Raw genomic sequence first — 22,852 nt, forward strand, 5'->3', positions numbered from 1 at the left:
GGTGGAGCAGCAATACTCAGGACCTGCAGGACGTGGAGCAGCAATACTCAGGACATGTGCAGGACCTCAGGAGGTGGAGCAGCAATATTCAGGACATGTGCAGGAGGTGGAGCAGCAATACTCAGGACATGTGCAGGAGGTGGAGCAGCAATACTCAGGACCTGCAGGACGTGGAGCAGCAATACTCAGGACATGTGCAGGACCTCAGGAGGTGGAGCAGCAATATTCAGGACATGTGCAGGAGGTGGAGCAGCAATACTCAGGACATGTGCAGGAGGTGGAGCAGCAATACTCAGGACATGTGCAGGAGGTGGAGCAGCAATACTCAGGACATGTGCAGGAGGTGGAGCAGCAATACTCAGGACCTGCAGGAGGTGGAGAATCACTAGCCAGAAGATATGCAGGACCTGCAGCATCACTAGCCAGAAGATATGCAGGACCTGCAGGGGGTAGAGCATCACTAAACAGAAGATGTGCAGGACCTGCAGGGGTGGAGCATCACTAGCCAGAAGATATGCAGGACCTGCAGGGGGTGGAGCATCACTAAACAGAAGATGTACAGGACCTGCAGGGGTGGAGCTTCGAGAACACATACAAATAAAGAAGACTCACAGGACGTGGAGAATTGATAAGTCACAGGTTTTATTGATATTGTAAGTTATTACAATCAACTATGAAATCAATCCAAAAAAAATCAAAAGGCTTCGATATAAACAGATATAAAAATATAGATTTCCCCCCGCCTTCGGCTGTGCTCTCCTCGCTGGGGCCCATGGGATATCAATGGCCGACCTTTGGCCAAAGCTAATGATTAACTCTAGAGGGGAAAGTGCAGTCACTGCTTCTGTGGGAACGTCTGTCTGTAAGGAGTCAGGATTACAGCAGCATCTCTCATCACCTCCGTGTATGGAGAGCGTGCTGCAAACACTCCCTTATTTACCCTGGAATGTAACATATTGTAACGCAGCTTTGGAAGTGAATACAAGTTAACTACTTTTTGGCCGCCACCCGGAATCTGACAAACATGCCCCGAATTTCCTGCTCCGTACGTGGAGAGAACCCTATGTGTGCCTTATGTATGGAGAGTAAACTGTCAGTGTATGGAAGATTAAAGGATCCTGCTCAATCCTCATGTTCCAGGGAGAGATAATCCACCATTCATTGTGGCAGCAGTTTACTCCCGGGTCATGTGACAGCCCAGAGTGCATGTCTATGGAGGAGAAGCAAGGAATAGCTGTTTAATAACCAAGTGTTCAGCCCATTCCTGTGCCGTGTCTGGTCAGCTGGATTACAGGAGGTGCAGTGACCGATATCATCTGCAGGTTAACAACCAGATGCCGTCTTTGTAGACTTGATATGTTTTTTTAAAAAATACTTTAAAAAGGGATCTGTCAGCAGGAGTCACCATACAGGCTGCAGCCAGATTTAGGTGCTTTTCAACTTTGTCTATATTGTTAGTAGCAGCAGGACTGTGAAATATCGATTTGTATTCTATGCACTGGGTCTGTGTCCTCACACTGCTGTGCTCTGTGCTATCCTGCAATGAACTGATCCACGGTCCCTCCCCCCTGCTGGGACAGCCTCCAGTTGCAGCCTATAACAGCTTAGGTCTAAAAATGTAGCTCAATGCAGAGAGCACAGCAGTGTGAGGACACACACCATGTATTCCAGTTACAATCCTGGAATATAAATCCATATAACACAGTCCTGCTGCTACTAACAACATACGCAAAGGTCTGATTACACATCTCTGCAGGGACAATACCTAACACTGGCTGCAGTCTATATGGTCACATCTGCTGACAGGTTCCCTTCGTTCACACGTGACATATACGCAGTCCTGGCGACTACACAGAAACTTTACCAGGGTAAGTACGATATGGGTGACCATGTTAGGGTCTTGTACTTACCCTTTTTAGTCACTGCACTGTGATAGGTTCCCTCCATCCTCTCCAGCAGATATGAAGAGTTATGACATGGGGAGGCACTTTGTGATATGACACTTATTTCTCTACACACGGGGTCAGTCACTAAGTGCAGAACTCGAGGGACAGGTCAGAGGTCGTAGGCTCACATAGCATCATTGTCCATGACTGGTGCTGGCGCCGATCCGGAGATATAATCACCGGTACCTACATATGATGTGCAACCGTCCCCTTATATCTCATGTGTACAGGTTCAGAGATTTGTCAGAGAGGCCCCATAACGCCTAGAGAAGGGGGGGCACCTGTACCCGTTTTGGCACTCGATATGTACTTAGTTTAATTGATCCAAACTGATAAATCAATCAATGATAAACCAGGGACATTACTCATAGATCCCCAACACTGGGACTGTGGTGATATATCCATGGCCTCCTTCCTTCTACTATCAAATTATGCTAACGATTCAGAAGGGTCCTGGGGATGTTACCAGAGCCCCTCCGTGCTCTGGCTTCACAGGCTGTAACACTGTCTCCCCATCCCCCTGCTCCCTTAGCACTTCCCACCTCCCCCCTTACCTCTGCCTGGTGAAATCCCACATAATGGGGGAGCGCTCTAGCTCTGTGCAACAGCCTGTGAAGCTACAGCATGGAGGGGCTCTGGAAACACCCCCAGAGCTCTTTTGGCTTATTATATTTTGGATCTGGTTTATCCAGATGGGATATGTAGCTAGTGTCTGGGTCCTAGAAATCTGGAGAACAGGAAAGGCGACAGTCAGATATAACGCAATTGACTATCCTTTCCATGGTGTGACCACCTCTCAGTTTCGGTCTGGAAGACACAACCCCCGTTCAAACTATTCAGGGGTCCACCCTTCGGTCCCCAAGTAATCAGGCAGATCATTTATCCCGAAAAAAAAAATATTCCGCAACAGCCCCTTTATATACTGGTAACATTCTAACCCCCCAATAGGATTGCCACGTTCTTCACCAAACAGCGCCCCACCCATTCACAGGTTGTGTGTGGTATTGCAACTTGGTCTCATTCATTTTAAAGGGGGCTGAGCTGCAATCCCAGGCAGGTAGGGTGGTGTTCTTCCCAAAAATTAAAGCGGCAGCGTTTTTCTAATCCCCTCTAAGGAATCCGTCTGCCCTGTACAGAATTTACATTTCATCTCAATATCAGAAAAATATTACAAAAATGTCATTTCCTAGACTCTACAACACCCCCCGTCCCTTGTCAGCCCCTAGTACAGAAGTGAAAGGCGAAAGCGCTGCCCCCTGGTGTTAGAAATATTAGTCCGCAGGCACAATAAATAGAGGAAGGAATAAATAACGATGGATTATAGGGGGCGCCCTCGCTCCACGGCCACAAATCCATCAACGGGGGCTTCACCCAGGGTCAAGGATATCCCTTACCTACCACAAAGCATCATGGGGCAACAGTACAAAACTCTTACTCTTTGGTTCAAATGATTCAGTCCCTAAAAGTGGTGTCGGGGGGAGGAGGAGGGTAGAGGGGTATAAACTGGGGCAACTCCCGTCTGTGATGCCCTATGACCAAGAGCGGATGGCAGACAGGGAGATCCATTATAAAAATCCACTGCGTTGCCTTCAAACCCTTTAACATATCCACTACTATATCATTTTTACACCTTCATGCAACTTTTACTAATTAATTACAAACTTTATGGGTTTTTTTTTTTAAATCATTGAACGATCGTTTAATACGGTGGCTCAGTGGGTAGCACTTCTGCCTTGCAGCGCTGGGGACCGGGGTTCAAGTCCCAGAGTCAACATCTGCAAAGAGTTTGTATGTTTTCTCTGTGTTTACGTGGGTTTCCTCCGGGTCCTCCGGTTTCCTCCCACACTCCAAAACATACTGGTAGGTTGATTAGATTATGAGCCCCATTGGGGACAGGGACTAATTTGGCAAATTCTGTGCAGCGCTGTGTAATCTGTGTGCGCTATATAAATAAAAGAATTATTAATAATCAAAGTTTCCAAACTATTTCAGTAAAGATTGTAAAAGTTGCAGGAAGGCGAACAACATTGTGTTATTTATAGTAGCTTGTAGCTGGACTCTTAAAGATGCAGCCCAGGGATCTGTAAGGACCCCAACCCCAAAAGTACTGGAAGTAGTAGAAGGGAAGGAACACGCTTCTATACCTGGTCATGCATGTTACATGCGTGTTATGCCGATTTTGGCCTCTTTGGATGATGGGGGCGCTCAAAGCCAAATTTTTAGAAAAGATAAGGATCATCTCACTGGGTTTTTAACTCTCAGCTGAGCTGAGGATGCATGTGTGTGGGAGGGCTGCACACGACAGACCTGATATCAGAATGTGATTCAGGTCACGTCCAATCCCGGAAATATGGACCGTATGTGGACCAAATTCTCAGGACAATGGACCAGGACAGGGGGGGGGGGCGGGGAACAGATAAATTTGATTGTCTCCACTTCATCCCAAGCTACAGACTACGCCGAGTCCCGATAGCTGCAGGTATACAGCGAGGAAAGGGTTACAGGGAATACCGCCCTCCGGATAATGCAGGATACACAGTGCCGGCGGCTCAGCCTTAAAGGCAATTTCTAGTCTTTACATCTACTTCCATAAAATTTGGCGACAGCAAAGGGTCCTGCAGCTTCAACCCTTAATGGTCCCCTGAAATCTGCAAGGGAACCCGGCAGCAAGTGTCCGAGCTCCCTGCAGCGCCACCACAGGGGAATAAAAGCATTACACAGGGTGAGGAGGCCACTGGCTGCTGCCCAGGGTAATAAGCAATAGATTAACATAAAAACCTGCTCTGAAGAGGGAACCTGTCACGAGAATGGGGGGGGGGAGGGGAGGCTGATATAAAAGGTAACATTTAAAAGGGAATCTATCATCAGAATCCATCCTGATAAACCAGGGACATTAGATCCAAGCACCGGGTCTGTGGTATCTTCTTATATTTCTTATCCATGGCCTCCTCCCTTCTAAAATCAACTTTTATAACTATGCTAATGAACCAGAAGCGCTCTAGGGGTTTTACCAGAGCACCTCCATGCTGCCGATTCACAGGAGCACCCCCCTCCCTCCAAGAGGAAAGTGCTAAGAGAGTAAGGAGAAAGGGGAGACAGTGTAACAGCCTTTGAAGCTGCAGCACTCCCCTACTCCTGGGCCCTTTTGACTCTTCCCTCCTGCCTGCTTAGCAAGTCTCTTCCTGACTTGTAATTCACGCCAAACCCGACGCTCGGGAGGCCGCGGACACAACGAATTATACCAACATTTCCAGTCCAATGGGATTCAGTCAGACTGGAGAGGGTCAGCCACCCGCCACCCCCATTTCGTAAACCTTGCAACTAGGCCGGAAGGGTCAGGGGTTATAGGACCCTATGCAGGCACATTGTGGTGAGGCCATCGTAGCTGATCCTGCAACCCCAACAGTTCCGGACCAAGTCCCCAGGAAACGAGTGCTGGAAGCGGGAGCCCGGGTAGGGCAAGACCCTAACTTCTATGCTTACCCCTGCCCTTGTGGGGGTCTCCCAGTATCCTAGAAGACAACTTTAAGCAACTCTTGCAGTATTATCGCGAAGGGACCTCGGCTGTCGGATACATCCAACCTGCTTCAGCCTTGTTAGTACTCAGCAGCGCAGGACAGGGTCTCCTCAGCAGCGCAGGACAGGGTCTCCTCAGCAGCGCAGGACAGGGTCTCCTCAGCAGCGCAGGACAGGGTCTCCTCAGCAGCGCAGGACAGGGTCTCCTCAGCAGCGCAGGACAGGGTCTCCTCAGCAGCGCAGGACAGGGTCTCCTCAGCAGCGCAGGACAGGGTCTCCTCAGCAGCGCAGGACAGGGTCTCCTCAGCAGCGCAGGACAGGGTCTCCTCAGCAGCGCAGGACAGGGTCTCCTCAGCAGCGCAGGACAGGGTCTCCTCAGCAGCGCAGGACAGGGTCTCCTCAGCAGCGCAGGAGGTCTCCTCCCCCCGGATCGTTCAATGCTTCCCTTTACCACCGGAAAATGTACAAAATGAATTCCGAAAAATATCTTCTGGCTGAATATAATAGGCCAGACTATATGATTGTCAGTACAAGGCTCAGGGGAGTCCATGCGAGCTCCGGAACGGATCTTCAATATCACCAAAATAAAAAAATCCCTCAAAACAGCTTCATAACATTGCACCGATCCGAATCTCGCGGCGATGACGTGACCTTCCAGCAAGGTCCTAGAGAAGGGTCACCAGGTTTTCTGAATCCCATTGTTTGCATTATTCGGCTTTCACACCTTTCTCCTCCTTGTCCTTCCCATTGTTCTGTTCTACATCGTTCCTGGAGCCAGGATTGTACCTGTACTTGTATCCGTAGGGGCGGAGGTGGTGCACCAGGTACTCTAACTGGTACATAGTCGTAGAGTCCACATAGTGGAAGGAGACGGCCAGGTCAGAGCAGCAGCCGGGACCCTGCAATACAAAGACAGTGCAAGTCATGGCCTGGTGATACGTCACAACCCACCTCACTAGGGGGCAGGTTACTAGTGCCCCTCCCTGTGCACCCGCAAGACACCAAGGGAACCAGCGCCTCTGCGCTCAGGATCTGCGTGTATTCATCCCAGGAAGAATTCACTCAAATGCAAAACTCCATAGACACAGATAGTACTGCCTCCTTGCCTCTCCCTGTACATGATGCAGATAGTACTGCCTTCGTGCCTCTCCCTGTACATGATGCAGATAGTACTGCCTGCTTGCCTCTCCCTGTACATGATGCAGATAGTACTGCCTGCTTGCCTCTCCCTGTACATGATGCGGATAGTACTGCCTCCGTGCCTCTCCCTGTACATGATGCAGATAGTACTGCCTCCGTGCCTCTCCCTGTACATGATGCAGATAGTACTGCCTCCTTGCCTCTCCCTGTACATGATGCAGATAGTACTGCCTCCTTGCCTCTCCCTGTACATGATGCAGATAGTACTGCCTCCTTGCCTCTCCCTGTACATGATGCAGATAGTACTGCCTCCTTGCCTCTCCCTGTACATGATGCAGATAGTACTGCCTGCTTGCCTCTCCCTGTACATGATGCAGATAGTACTGCCTCCTTGCCTCTCCCTGTACATGATGCGGATAGTACTGCCTCCGTGCCTCTCCCTGTACATGATGCAGATAGTACTGCCTGCTTGCCTCTCCCTGTACATGATGCAGATAGTACTGCCTCCTTGCCTCTCCCTGTACATGATGCAGATAGTACTGCCTCCGTGCCTCTCTCTGTACATGATGCAGATAGTACTGCCTCCGTGCCTCTCTCTGTACATGATGCAGATAGTACTGCCTCCGTGCCTCTACCTGTACATGATGCAGATAGTACTGCCTCCGTGCCTCTACCTGTACATGATGTAGATAGTACTGCCTTCGTGCCTCTCCCTGTACATGATGCAGATAGTACTGCCTCCTTGCCTCTCCCTGTACATGATGCAGATAGTACTGCCTCCTTGCCTCTCCCTGTACATGATGCAGATAGTACTGCCTCCTTGCCTCTCCCTGTACATGATGCAGATAGTACTGCCTCCTTGCCTCTCCCTGTACATGATGCAGATAGTACTGCCTCCGTGCCTCTCCCTGTACATGATGCAGATAGTACTGCCTCCGTGCCTCTCTCTGTACATGATGCAGATAGTACTGCCTCCGTGCCTCTCTCTGTACATGATGCAGATAGTACTGCCTCCGTGCCTCTACCTGTACATGATGTAGATAGTACTGCCTCCTTGCCTCTCCCTGTACATGATGCAGATAGTACTGCCTCCTTGCCTCTCCCTGTACATGATGCAGATAGTACTGCCTCCTTGCCTCTCCCTGTACATGATGCAGATAGTACTGCCTCCTTGCCTCTCCCTGTACATGATGAAGATAGTGCTGCCTCCTTGCCTCTCCCTGTACATGATGAAGATAGTGCTGCCTCCTTGCCTCTCCCTGTACATGATGCAGATAGTACTGCCTCCTTGCTTCTCTCTATACACAATGCAGATAGTGCTGCCTCCTTGCCTCTCCCTGTACACGATGCAGATAGTACTGCCTCCTTGTCTCTCCCTGTACATGTGCCGATTTTCCTCTGTAAATGAGTTGGCTTCTTACTTTTGCATGTTTTCAATTTTAGGGGGATCTTCCTCCGTTAAAGTGAAGACCCATCCCATTATATAAATCAAGGAACGTATATAGTAACTTTTCCCCTATATAGGTCACTATGTCAGTCTCGAGGAGCATCCTGGTTACTTGCTACAGGTCACTCTATGCCAAGGAGCAGAGTACAAGGTGTGCCGGGTCTTTCATACAGAGGAACTTCCTATAAAAGCTCCGCCTGATTGTAAGAATGAACCGGAAAGACCGGTTCATAATGAAAAGACGACAATGAATGGCGCAAGGCGACACCCTGAGCGGCTAAACACCGGGTGTAGTCACCTCCGTCATCAAATACCGGGATCGGACAGAGCGTATCCTATGGATGTGTCATAGGGGGCAACGCTGGGAACACCTCTTATAACTGGGTTATTCTGGGAATGACCTCGCTGGATGGGGTCTTAGAGGAACCACTAAACCCCATGACCTTACATGACCCCTCTGTCCATGCTGGGGGTCTGCGGTGTGGACGGTGCCCCTCTAAAGCTACACCCAGGCTCTGCAGGGGGGTGTATGCAGAACCTTAGGCGGCACCGGGGACCTGCTTTGTTGTAGTGTCGTTTCTGGATGTTCCCTTTGACCCTTGTGTTATCTGTAGAATACAAATCCATGTACACAAGGATCTGCCTGACATCTGCTCCTGACAGTGCGATAAGAAAGCTCCACGTCAGGAGTTACATCATACAGCAGCTACCCCCAGCATGCACTGCCATTCATTACTATCAGGGCTGCTCTGTAACCCCTACCCACAGCACAGGGGCTAAACCTCCGATCTCCAGCGCTCCCATAGAAGAGAATGTGCTCTATTAACAGGAGGTCCCAATCATCAGACACTTACCCTCATCCCTTTAAAGATGAATTCTAGTTTCAGTAAAATAGGATATTTCCATATTGTATAAACTACCTCCTGTATCAATTCCTCATGGCCTTCAAGATCTCTGCTTGCTGTCATTCAATAGGATACATAATCTATCCCGTCCCCCTCAGTCTTATCCACTGTTTTGCTCCACAGCCTCTGCTCTGAGTAAAAGATGTAGCAGCAGTCACTAAAAGGGGCCGTGGGCTGTCTAATGCAGAGAGCTAAGTGCACAGCAGTGTCAGGAGATGCACTGGAGTGCATTCTGGGAGGCTACAATCCTGCAATATTACCGTAATTTGTATTCCACAGTCCTGCAGCTACAAACAACATGCATTAGGTGTATGATTACACATCTCTCCAGGGACAATACCAAACACTGGCTGCAGAGAGCACAGAGCACAGCAGTGTGAGGTCTGATTACACATCTCTCCAGAGACAATACCCAACACTGGCTGCAGAGAGCACAGAGCACAGCAGTGTGAGGTCTGATTACACATCTCTCCAGAGACAATACCCAACACTGGCTGCAGAGAGCACAGAGCACAGCAGTGTGAGGTCTGATTACACATCTCTCCAGGGACAATACATAACACTGGCTGCAGAGAGCACAGAGCACAGCAGTGTGAGGTCTGATTACACATCTCTCCAGGGACAATACATAACACTGGCTGCAGAGAGCACAGAGCACAGCAGTGTGAGGACACGCCTCCACAACAATCCTGGAATATAAATCCATACACCACAAGCCTGATGCTACTAACAACATGCACATGGATGACTGTGATTACACCGACCTCTATGGACAAAACACTAACGGCAAATCAGGACTGTTTTCCTATCAGGCACAAATCTGCAATGTGTGAACAGAGCCCAGACCTGCTGTGCACCTGCCGGTAACCTATAAAGGTTTCTACTGAGTGACAGCAACCAGAGATCTACGAGGAACTGATCCAGAAAGTATACAGTGACACTAAGTCCTGGGCCAGAGCCAGCGCCGCACAGTACATGAAGGCCTTGCTAGACGAGCCCAGATGGCTCCATTCCATACGGATTAGTTCCGCTTATTTAAAGGTGAATCTCATGTGCAGCAACCCTTATCCACAAAGCCTGGAGTATCTCACATGACACACAGCGACACCCGAGCCTCACCTCGATGGCCGGATAGTAGTTGTAATTCCAATACCAGAACGTTTTGGGCAAATATCCCTGGATAAGGTGATGCTCGGGGACGAAGGGGTGGAAGGTCTCCTTCCCGCTGGTGTCTCTGGAGTCTCCGGCCTTGACGTTGATGTTCTCCATGCACTTCCCGAGCGCCAGGTCCTCCACCGACGAGCTGTGCGTGCACTTCTCCTCCTTGAAGGCGTTCACAAACCTGACGAGGGCCTCCTTACTGAGGACGTAGCCGGCCCCTCCGCTCATGTAGCCCTGCTTCACGTAAGGCTTGAACCTCCGCCCAAAATAAATGGGGTCCTGGGGGTTGTGCTTGGACAGAAGCCACCGCAGGTTGTCCACCACCACGTAGGTGTCGTCGTCCGCCTTCATGAACCAGTCGGCCTCGTCCAGGTGGTGGTCGTGCACGTACTGGAAGGCCTTGATGGTTTTCCAGTACAGCTGGTCCCGACCCTCCTTGGTGTCCAACCCAACGGTGGGGAAGTCCTTGTTCTCCTCAGAACTCATGTACAGGACCTTATTGCACCTCTGAGCCCACGTGGCCTTCACGTGTTTCGTCTTCTTGTCCAGGTTTTGTGGACCGGTCATGACCCAGCACAGGATCCGCACCTTCTTGTGGAGGTCTTCAGATACGTGGACGTCCTCATCTGAGGGAGACAGACAGACATGTTTATAGACCACCCTGTGATTGAGGGCTCAACTACATCTCTCAGCTATGGCCGGCAGGGGATATTGGGAGTTGTAGTTGTGTAACAGGTGGAGGTCAGAGGTTATGCCCCACAGATAAAGACGATCCCATTCACCATCATACAATGCGGCTCTGTAGTATCCAACCAGAAGCCCGATACAGATTATACTTAGACCACAGGGGAAGGGCTACGGAGCAATTTAATTCAGAGCACAGCAGTGTGAGGAGGACACACCCCCAGTGCACTTTTAGAAGCTACAAATTTGGAATATAAATCCATATTTCACAGTCAGTCCGGCTGCTACTAACAACATAGACAAAGTAATGATTACACATCTCTCCAAGGACAATGCCTAACACTGCCTACAGGGGAGCACAGAGCACAGCAGTGTGAGGACACACCCCCAGTGCACTTTTAGAAGCTACAAATTTGCAATACAAATCCATATTTCACAGTTCCGCTGCTACTAACAACATACACAAAGGAATGATTACACATCTCTCCAAGGACAGGGCCTAACACTGTCTACAGAGAGCACAGAGCACAGCAGTGTGAGGACACCCCCCCAGTGCACTTTTAGAAGCTACAAATTTGGAATATAAATCCATATTTCACAGTCCGGCTGCTACTAACAACATAGACAAAGGAATGATTACACACCTCTCCAAGGACAATGCCTAACACTGCCTACAGGGGAGCACAGAGCACAGCAGTGTGAGGAAACATCCCAATATATTTATATAAACTACAATATAGGATTGTAAATCCATGTATCACAGTCTTTCTGCTATTACACAAAGGTCTGATTACACATCTCTCCAGGGACAATACCCAACACTGTCTACAGAGAGTAAAGAGCGCAGCAGTGTGACGACACAACGCACTGAATTTGGAAAAACTACAATCCTAGGTTATAAATCCATATTTCACAGTCCTGCTTCTACTACCAACATGTAGAAAAGAATTATTACACGTCTCCAGGGACAATATCTTACATTGTCTACAGAGAGCCAGAACACAGCAGTGTGAGGACACACCCCGAGTGCACTTGGAGCAGCTACAATCATGGAAGATAAATCCATATATCACAGTCCTGCTGCTACTAACAACATCATATACAGTGGTGCTATTACACATCTCTCCAGGGACATTACCTAAAATGACCTGCACGAGCTAGAAGCACAGCAGTGTGAGGACACACCTCCAGTGAACTTGAATAAAAAACTACAATCCGAGGTAATAAATCCATATACCACAGTCCTGCTGCTACTAACAACATACACAGTAGTACGATTAGACATCCCTCCAGGGGCTATACATGACAGTGCTGGTGTCTGCATTCAGACAGATCCCTTTAAGAGCCCATAAAGCAGCAGATCCCGTGAGTCGGATCTCACACTTGGTCGTAACATGAAGTTTTGGATATAATAGCCGGGGGGTGTGTGCTCTGCGCCCGCAGATACTTGTCACCATTGTTCCTGCTCTGTGCAAACATCCGAGGACAACAAATTACAGCTCATCCCTCCTGATCATTGTCTACCAAATCCTCTGTTTGCTGTCAGTGAATGGGACAAAGAACTGAATAAAGTAGCAAAACTTATCATATGGTAACTATGGGGGTCGCCCCAAAGACACCTGAGGGAGTCAGCGAGACCCCCAGCCCCTTTACAGAGGCGCTGTGGAACGGCGGGGGTCATGAAGGGGTTAAAGTCAGGGATCAGGGAAGAAAACACGGAAAAAAAGTTAAACTCCCGTGATAAACAGAGACGTCACATCAGCTTCTACATGTTACAGGGGGCTGGGTGGATAAGGACCTATCGACCTATTATCGGGACCTATCGAGGGGGGGGGGTCAGGACCCTGATCCACAGATGGGTCCTGGACGCCCCCCTGATTCACAAATTAGGACCCATCTATGGATCATGGGCCGGTTGGGACCCATCTATCAATTATGCAGGAGGCGCCTGGGACCTGGGGAAGCAGGGGGGTGCCCGGGACCTGGGGAAATCTGGGGGGCAGTCAGGACCTGGGGAAATCAGGGGGTCAGTTGGGACCTGTAGGGCGGTAGTCGGGTGTCGTCGGGGCTGTTACCATGGTGCTGCTTGGCATCGGCATTGAAGTCCATGATGTGGCCGGGCAGCTCGGGGCGGTGGTCGTGCTGCTCCATGTGCCGCCCATGGGGGTCGTTGTGCAGGACGTCTGCCGGGCGCTCGTCCCTCTCCTGCAGGGCGATGCTGACGATCACGTAGCAGAAGATGAAGCCGATGGCCAGGCCGAACAGGAAGGTGGCCAGGCTCAGCACGGACTTGCTGGGGGCCATGTCCTGTGTCACCCGGCGGAGGCTCCGTCACATCGCGCCAGTCACCCGGGAGCTGCCGAGCGCCTCCGCTGCCCACGCCCCGCCCACTGACGCCGCTCCACACCCGGGGAGGAAGGGGTTACCGCGCTATCAGCTGAGCCGCTTCCTGGCGCGTGACGTCACCGCGCTCCCGCCCCTCTCCCGCCAGCGGTCACGTGACGCCGGGCCTGTCAATCATTGGCAGCGGAGGGTGGGGGGAGAACTACAAGTCCCAGCAGCAAGTCGTGGCAGCAGCAACAACAACCTGGAGCAACCCGCTAATCCGGACTGTGTAACCCCCTATAGAGCCAGAACCCGCGCCTGGTCTTTTACTGTCACCAACTTTTTATTTTTGGGGCTAAAAGATATTATTTTTTGGGGGTTTTTTTGTCTGTAATTCAGCATCACCCAAAACAGACGTTATAAAGGTTTCGGGGATTTTATGCTGCATATTTTTATATCACCTTCTTTTTTAAGGGTAACAGGGTGTCATGTAGGGGGAGGAGGGTCTGCGGGGGGGGGGGGGGCAAACACATATTTGGGAAATATTTTTTTGTGTTTTTTTTAAATTTTTGATTCTTTTGTTTTTTAACCTTCAAATGTCAGAATAGAAGTTTGAGAAGTTTTTTCATCTAGTTTATTTTTGTCCATTAGCCGCCGCCTCAGTCGCGTCTTCTGGATTTTCAGCCCTGGGGCCTCGTGTTCTGGACGCTGAATATGAGACTGAAGGGGTGAGTATGTCCCCGTCCTGTCCCCTGGGTCCCCTGCAGCTGCCTGTAGTGCAGGACCCAACATTCAGCATCCACCCAAAGCTCACACCATAAATGGCGCAGGATTTAGGGACCCGGAATGTCGCTAATATACAGCGGGGAGAGCGGATGGAGGGGATCAGGGGAATGGCCCTGCAGTACGGAGGAGGCACAAAAATCACATGAAATGGGGACAAAAGGGGGAAAACCTACAAATATTAGTACTTGTGGTCTGGGGTGCGGACATTAACTCCCGCACTGCCCTAGACTACAGGGGTGCTGACATTAACCCATGCACTCCCCTAGACCACCAGGGATGCAGACGTTAACCCCTGCAGGATCCTAGACCACCAGAGGTGCGGGCATTAACCCCTGCACAGCCCTAGACTACAGGGATGCTGACATTAACCCCTGCACTGCCTTATACCACCAGTGATGCCTGAATTTACCCCTACAACACAGGAATGCTATAAATAACCCCTTCACTGCCTTAGACCAATAGCCATGCTTAAATTAACCCCTGCACTACAGTAGACCACAAGGGCTTCTTGACCAAATTGATGTCATTAGAAACTCCCTCACCAAAATATATACTTAAAGTAGCCCCAGCACTACTCAAAAGCCCCAGGGGGGCCTTTAATAACCAATTACTACCCTAGACCACAAGGGATTCTTAGATTAACCTGTAAACCACAGGGATGCTTAAATTAACCCCTTCACTACCCTAAACCACCAGGGATGCTGAAACACCTCTACACTACCCAGACCACTTGGAATGTCTACATTTACCACTGCACTGCCCTCGACCGTCAGGAGAACTGATTATAGCCCCTGTGACAGCACTTTATTTGCCAAGGTATCAACTCCTTCACTGCTCTTGGCCACCAGGAACCCCTTCCCCAAAATGTAAGCCAACCAGTTAATTTCCCAAAACCCTAGGTCGCCAATAACGCTCATAGTAACACCCTTACTGCCCTAGGCCACCAGGGATATTAGATAATAAATCCCCTATATTCCTGGAGACCTCAGTATTGACCTTGCAGCCTCTCTGAATTGTTCTTCTATAGAAGCTGAGCACACTCTGACACTTTTATTCAGGAATCTACAAGAAATAGCGGAGATGCCAGAAATCAGTAAAGAATTCGGATAATCCCCCCGGGCGGGAGCGGACGGCGGCCACACGTCAGGCGCCATGTGCTGGTGCACGAGAGAAGCCAAATATTTACCAGGCACTGCTGACAGTGTGCACACAGACCTCGGGTCAGCGCCAGGGTTAGGATTCCCCCTCTTTCCCCAGAGCGGGAGGCCGCCGACTGTCAGCGCACAAGTAGTTTTACTATAAAGCCGCCATATGGTGCAACATAGCCTGTCACATAGCGGCTGTGCCCAAGTGTCTGCTGCCGGTACAACTGACCCCCATTATGATTGGAACAGGTACAGGCGGATCCCAACTTAAGGACACTCGACTTGCAGACGACTCCTAGTTACAGCCCGACCTCTGTGACCTCTGGTGAAGCTGGAAGCTTATCATTTACTGAACTTTGGCCCCAGCCTGCAATGGTCACCATGAGAGTTGCAATCCCGCGGCGCTTTGTCCGACGCTGATTCGGGTTCTGCCGGGATTCGCTAAGGTCGTGCGCCCGATATCCAGCAGGTGTTGCTGCTGTGCCGAGGTCCGCCGGAGTTCACCTTCTTCTTCCTGGTGCATGTGAGTGCTGATCTTGCGACACAAATTCTTTTTTAAATTCCGCGGATTTTCCAAATCCATCTGGTTGTCCGATGGTCACACCATCAATTTCTGTTGCGTGAAAGCCGGCGCCGATGCGACACAATCCGATCCCGTGCGCCAAATTCCCGGGCCAATTTGGTGTAAATCGGAACTTTTCGGGAAACCCGCCGAAAGTGCAGCGTTTGGACCCTTAGTAAATGAGCCCCAATGTCTCCAATGAAGTTTTGTTGTTAATCCTCGTTCCCATGACAGCCCAAAATTATGAAAATAATACTCAGTGTGGAGTTACACTTACAAAATATAGCAATTCCCACTTACATACAAATTCAAGTTAAGAACAAACCTACAGAACCTATCCTATACGTAACCCTTGGCTCGTGTCTGGAATTACAGCTCAGCTATGTATCGAAATGAAAGTGCTAATGATGTGTTGCACCTCAGCAGGGCTCAATCCAGAGAGCTAAGAGCGCAGCAGTGTGAGGACACGCCCCCAGGGTGCTGCAATCCTGGAATATAAATCCATGTTTCACAGTCCCGCTGCTACTAACAACATACGCAAAGGCCTGATTACAGGTTCCCTTTAACACAATAACATTCTGTGTACACAGCTTCTATGCAGAGTTATGTGCAGTCTGTGTGTGCAGCTCTATGATCACATCATCAGACAGATCCTCAACCTGGGATGATCAATACAACTCCGGACCCCAAGGGAAAATACACAGGTCATGATTTCACATCCACAACTATTGATAATAAGCATACGACTGGAACAGCATGAGAGCACAGGGCCACCAGGGATAATATACCGGCCAACTGCAATGTTTACAAAGCGGCAAGTGAAAAGTCCAGCACGGGTCCATGAACACGTTAACTCCCTTATGGTCCAGGGCAGTGGACCTTTCATTAGGATTGTTCCTGATGGTCCAGGGCAGTGACTGTGTTATTAGTATAATCCCTGGTGGTCCTGGACAGTGACTGTGTTATTAGTATAATCCCTGGTGGTCCTGGATAGTGACTGTGTTATTAGTATAATCCCTGATGGTCCTGGGCAGTGACTGTGTTATTAGTATAATCCCTGATGGTCCTGGGCAGTGACTGTGTTATTAGTATAATCCCTGATGGTCCTGGGCAGTGACTGTGTTATTAGTATCATCCATGGTGGTCCTGGGCAGCGAACCTCTTATTAGTGTAGTCCCTGGTGGTCCAGAGCAGGAACCTCTTATTAGTATAGTCCCTGGTGGTCTGGGGCATTGAATATTTTAATAATAAACTCCCTGAAATTAAAAGCCCAAATGCCCTCCATCCTCATGGTGCTTCTAGGGGTCTGGTCCCTGGGGGGCACAGGGGACTGAGGGCTTGTACCACTCAGTGAATCTTCTTCAGCCATAGGGCTTTATATCTAGTGACCTCTAGCCTCACCTGGCCCTTAGCTCGCCTCTCGTAGCCTCACATCTTGGCTTTGTCTGCTAATACCAGTATTGGGCACAGCTGAGCGGAGGAGATAAGTGAGATTACGAGAGTTTCCCGGATAAAGTGTAATAAGGACCGGCATTACGGAGCCGAGATCTGGAGATAATTCCCATGTACACAACATTCTCCTACGTGTCCCGTGTAATTATAGACGAGGATCATCCCAGAAGCTGCAGGAATGCAAATCCTCAGTGTAATCCAAGCACACACGACCATGGCACCCAAATTTAGGGCTCAGACACATTGGCACGGAAATGCAGCTCTGTGGAAGCCCTGGAAGGTTTGCATGGCCACCTGCAGCGTTATAGCCAAAGTGGGAACTGCACATAGTGACCTGAGCCGACCTCACCCTAAACCATACTGTGGTGGGATGACTCTGTCTTCCTTTGAACCTGTCTATGGCCCCTGGTGGTCTAGGGGCTTTGTTATTCATGGTGGCTTTTAGGACCCTCAGTGGTAGTGAGAATGGGGAAGCAAATAAAGTGAACCCATGTCATCTGTGTTCCATGCACTTTCAGGGATGAACCTAAGCTCTCTGCCGCCTGAGGCGAGCTATAGAACGGCGCCCCCTTTCCCCATCCAGATGTAATATATCAAATTATTTTTTTTAGTAAGTGGGTTCTCTATGCAGAGTCACACATTTTTGGGTGTGAGTCTTGCTCTTTAGCAGGTGTCAGCACCCCTGATCTTGCTGCAGGTGGTGCTGCCTGAGGCAAAAGGCTCAACTCCCCTGCTGGATGGTAGAGTGGTAAACTGCACTACTGAGCACAACCACTATATAATATCTAGCAGTGTTCTTGGTGAGACCTCCGCTGATCTCTTATAGATCACCTATCCCATAGATATCCATGTCCTGGAGAAGCCCTTTAAGGATTTTCTGTTCCGTTTGCTTGATCCCCTCCCTGGAGGATTGGAGTGAAGCTGCTGATAGACGGCGGCTTGTACTTGGCTCCTGATAGGGATCGCAGGTGTATGGCCAGATAAGGGAGGTGTCTATACACGTGGGGGCTCAAACAGGATTTGGCAGCGGCTGACGTGGATCCTGTTTGCTCATTATGTGGACGCCATTGTTCTTGCCTGTGTGTGAATATGTGTCTTAAATCAGATTGTGTAACTTGGTCGTCATCCAACGAGCAAATATCTTGTAATTACCTGGAGAAGAACGGACGGTGTTGGTTCACCCTGGAGTCCTGTGGTCCCTGTACCATGTGATGAGTGTATGGGGGTCTCCATGCGCCCCCCTATAGTCAGTGTCATCATGTGTGTGCACATTGCCCCAGATCTATTATTTTGGCTGCGTTTTCTGTCCGACATAGTTAATTTAATACAGCGACTCTACAGTATTGTGTCTATGTTAGGGCAACCATCAGGGGAGGGTATATTGTGATTGTGTTCAGGGGTCCCCAAGGAGGAGAAGGGGCCCTAAGTAACAGAAAACCCTCCCCCCTTTCCAGGTGCAAGGAACTTACTGGGGCAGATTTACTTACCCGGCCCATTCGCCATCCAGCGGCACATTCTATGCGGTGGATTCGGGTCTTCTGGCGATTCACTAAGGTAGTTCCTCCGTCGTCCACCAGGTGGCGCTACTGCGCTGAAGTTCCCCGAGGCCTGCTGGAATGCACTGAAGTTCACCGGCCTATTCCTAGTGAAGGTAAGCGCGAGTCCCGCAACACTTTTTTTTTTTTTAAAAGCAGCGGTTTTTCCGAATCCGTTGGGTCTTCGTTCGGCCACGCCCCCCGATTTCCATCGTGTGCATGCCAGCACCGATGCGCCACAATCCTATCGCGTGTGCCAAAATCCCAGGGCAATTCAGGGAAAATCGGCGCAAATATTCGGGTAACACGTCGGGAAAACGCGAATCGAGCCCTTAGTAAATGACCCCCACTGTGCGGCCTTTGATTTTCTCGGCCGTGTTGAAGCCGACATTTTATTTTTGCAGGAGACCAGGCTGCCAGATTTGGCGGCCGTGTTTAAAGCTAAGAGGGAATGGAGACACGGCCTTCCTATTGGTATCTTGCGGCCGAGCCGTATAGCGGAGTGGCGGTCCTTTTTACCGCACCGGTAGAATGCCGACGAGTTATTGAGTTAGAAATGGGGAGGTGCCTGATCCTGGATGTCCTCATGAAGGGACAAGAACTTCGCCTAATTAATATCTATGGTCCCCAGTCCAAGTGGGACAGGAAGTGTCTCTTTATGAGGATCAAGCCCTACCTTTTTACAAGTCGGCAGGTGGTCTTTGGAGGGGACTTCAATGCTGTCACGAGGTCCCAGGATAGGGGGGGTTCCAGAGACAAGCTGACTTATGATAGCGTCGCTCTTAATAGCATAGCTAGTGAGGCTCGCCTGGTGGATGTCCACATCCGGCACACCCCAGGTCACACGGGGTTCACCTATTATAGGGGTAGCTGCAGGTCTAGAATAGACAGGTTTTATTTAAAGGAGGAAGCCATCTCTTCAGCAGTGTCCGTTGTTGAGGTGGAGTTCTCCGACCACTGTTTAATTTTGTTTTCTCTGAATGTTACAGAGACCCCCCGGATGGGAAGAGGCTACTGGAAGCTCAATTCGTCTCTCCTGGAAGAAGCGGAGATCAGACAATCCTTTGAGGACTTTCTTCAGAGCCAGGTACCATTGCTGGGCCTTTGTAGCAGTAAGTCAGAGTGGTGGGAGATGCTCAAGAAAAGGGTGACGAGATTCTTCCGCCAGCTCTCGAGCCTCAGGAGCCTGGACAGGTACCGCCTGTATCAGGGCCTGAGGAGGAAACTCGAGCATCTCGTCTCGACTGGAGGTAGTCGTGAGGACATCTCCAGAGTGAAATCCTTGCTGAAGAGGTGTCAGTACGATAGACACGCATCTTTGGTTTTTGAGAGGGATTACGGGAAATACCGCTCGCCCAACCCTTACAGAAACTGTAGGATGTCAGTGAATAGTAAAGTTGTCACGGGACTGGTTGACAGTACGGGATCCCTGAAAAGCTCCAGATCAGGGATTCTGGAGGTCGTCAGATCCTTCTACTCGCACCTCTTGGGCAGGAAGGATCTAGATCGGGATGTGATGTCGGCTTTCCTGGCTGAAACTGTCCCTGAGCCAGGAGTAGACCCCTCTCTTGATATTTTGACAGAGATGATCAGGAAAGGGGAAGTCAGCCGGGCGATTGAAGGGCTCGCCCTCAAGAAATCTCCAGGTTCCCCTCTTGACTGAGGTATTCAATGAGTGTCTTTCCTCGGGCGCTCTGCCGAAGTCAATGAGGAGGTCTACCCTGATCATCCTGTCACAGGGTAAGGACCGAACTCGTATTGAGAACTGGCGTCCCATAGCGCTTCTCAATGTGGACAGAAAGGTTTTGGCAAAGGTGCTGTTTAATCGGCTGGTGCAGTTTGCGCCCCGGCTCCTTTCGGGGACCCAGCACTGCTCTGTTCCAGGCCGCAGTACATTTAGTGCTGTGCTTTGTGTCCGGGAGGCAGTGGAGCAGGGCAGGGCTGGTAACTGGAAGGGGTACTTGCTGTCCTTGGATCAGGCAAAAGCGTTTGATCGGGTTAACCACGAGTACCTCTGGTCTGTCCTTCTGAGGTATGGCCTGCCGGGGGAGTTTGTCAATTGGCTGAAAGTTTTGTACGCAGGGGCAGAGAGTTTCCCGCTTGTGAACGGTTGGATTGGCCGCTCTTTTGAGGTCGGGTCTGGTGTTCGCCAGGGTTGTCCTCTGAGCCCACTACTTACGTGTTCGCGTTCGTCCCATTCCTTAGGAGGGTTGATCGTGGGCCGTTGGTGGGAGTCGGGATGGATCGGGCAGCACCGGAAGCCGCTCTAAGGGTGGTAGCGTATGCCGATGATGTCACCACTTTTGTGTCCTCGGGAGGGGAGGCGCAATGGGTGATGTCAGAGGTTGACCGCTACTCAGAGGCTTCTGGGTCCAAGATCAACCGGGATAAGTGTGAGAGTCTCTGGCTGGGGGAGGGAGGTCCAGGCTTTGATCTCCCGGACACTCTTCCAGGGCCCCAGGACTCTGCCAAAGTTCTCAGCATCTAATTTGGCCAGGGGGATTACCCCATGCAAAACTGGGACGGCAGGCTTAAGATCGCCGCTCAGAGGGTGGACCAGTGGAAGGGTTGGTCTTTGACCCTCAGGGAAAGGGTTAATCTGATTAAAACTTACCTGCTCCCATTGCTGATTTATCTGGGCAGTGTGTGCATGTTGCCAGAACCCCTCTGGACTCGAGTGTACAGTCTGTTCTTCCAACTGTTATGGGGGAATAGGCTGAACCTAATCAAGAGGGAGGTTACTTACCGCACGAGGAGACAAGGAGGGTTGTGTATGGTCAACCCTGTGGTGTTCCTAGTGAATACCTTTCTTAAGATCAATGTAGCAAACCTCTGGAAAGAGAGGGCTCCTCCGTGGGTATACTCCTGCAGGGGATGGTTTCGGCCTTTCTTCCAGGAATGGGAGACAGGAGGGCGAGTGAAGGATCTCCGTACACCGCATGGGCATCTTCCGGCTTACGCTACCCCGGTTCTGAAGGTGATTCGCCGGTGGGGTCTGGGAATGTGGGAGATCAGGACGTTGTCGAGGAAACTCCTTGACAAGAGGGTTCTGTTTGCCCGTTTCCAGAAGCCTCTGGCCCTCAGGGATTGCCCAAGTCGGGATCTGGGGGTGGGTTTGAGTTTATTGAATTCCATCAGGATCCCCTTGAAGTTTTGGGACGTGACTTGGCGCTGCTTCCATGGAAAGCTGTGTGTGAGGGACAATCTGAAGTGTAGGAGCTCTGAGGAAAGGGGTTGTCCCCGGGAGGAGTGCGGTGGTCTGCTGGAGAGCATGGACCACTTCCTGCTTCAGTGCCCCTATAACACAGAGGTGTACAACCGGGTGGGCGCTTCCATCCATTGGCCCGGGTTGGCCGGTCTCTCCTATGCGGAGTGGGCCTATGGAGCATTCAGAGGCCTGGGTGGCCGGGACCGCTGCACGTTATTCCTAGTCAGTCTAGTGGTTAGGTACCACACGTGGAACGCACGGTGTTTAGTATCGACGCAGCGTAAAACCCTCCCGGTGGATGAGGTGGTTAGGAACATTCTTGGTGACCTGGTGAAGGTGCGCTCTCTGGAGTATGAGGGGCTGGGCACGGGGAGGGCCTCTCTCCTTTGGAGGGGCTTCTCCTTTAGTGTCACTTAGTCTGTCATCTCCTCTCCTGGTGTTGGGCTGATGCTGCACAGTAGATTTTTGTTTTGTATCTGAGGTTATAGTGATGTTGGGCTTGCAGGCGCCGAACCTGGGCTTTATGTGGTTTGGATTGATGTTGTTTAGATTTTATTTGTATTATGTTTTCTTTATGTTATGTTGTAAATACTGTATATATATTGTATATATTGTATATAGTGGGGTTTGGGACATAGCGTTAGGTTGGGAGGGGGGTGATGGTGGTTGGATTTTGGGATTTACGAACTGACCTTGGACACTGGTCTGGACTACTTAATGCAAACTTTGGACGTTAGACCAGTGTCTGGGGGAAGGGGAGGGTGCGGGCGAGGGATTTAGTTTAGTGTAGTGTTGTGTGTATTATGTGTTTGTTATTATATATTTTAAAAAAAAAAATGGGTGTGGGGTGGTTTGTTAGAGGGTGTGGGGTGGGTTTATGTATATTTATGGTCATTTATTTTTATTTGTGGGTGTGGCTTGTCTTTGTTTATTGGTTTAGGATGTGATAATCGGTTGGGTGGGGGTTGTGGTATTTGGTGTTTATTCATTTTGGTGTATTTTAAGTTATTGTTTTGGCTAGGTGTGAATGTGGCTGGACC

General features: G+C 50.1%; 2 protein-coding genes across 2 annotated transcripts in view; one reads left to right on the forward strand and one right to left on the reverse strand.

The window, feature by feature from the left end:
• Window positions 1-620: 620 nt before the first annotated feature.
• On the reverse strand, window positions 621-13,267 carry C1GALT1 (core 1 synthase, glycoprotein-N-acetylgalactosamine 3-beta-galactosyltransferase 1). The gene is made up of 3 exons (XM_072154346.1): window positions 12,875-13,267; window positions 10,074-10,741; window positions 621-6,361 (listed from the first exon to the last, which is right to left on the reverse strand). The coding sequence occupies exons 1-3, from the start codon at window positions 13,101-13,103 to the stop codon at window positions 6,170-6,172; spliced, it is 1,089 nt and encodes a 362-aa protein (XP_072010447.1). The 5' UTR covers window positions 13,104-13,267; the 3' UTR covers window positions 621-6,169.
• Window positions 13,268-13,782: 515 nt separating this feature from the next.
• ASNS (asparagine synthetase (glutamine-hydrolyzing)) overlaps window positions 13,783-22,852 on the forward strand; it is a 63,223-nt gene continuing 54,153 nt past the window's right edge. The window contains exon 1 of the mRNA XM_072154344.1: window positions 13,783-13,852. Coding sequence (XP_072010445.1) covers window positions 13,839-13,852 — 14 coding nt within the window. The 5' untranslated portion in view covers window positions 13,783-13,838. The remainder of the gene's footprint in view (window positions 13,853-22,852) is intronic.

Source organism: Engystomops pustulosus, chromosome 5 (genome assembly GCF_040894005.1).
Source record: "Engystomops pustulosus chromosome 5, aEngPut4.maternal, whole genome shotgun sequence".
Lineage (NCBI taxonomy): Eukaryota > Metazoa > Chordata > Amphibia > Anura > Leptodactylidae > Engystomops > Engystomops pustulosus.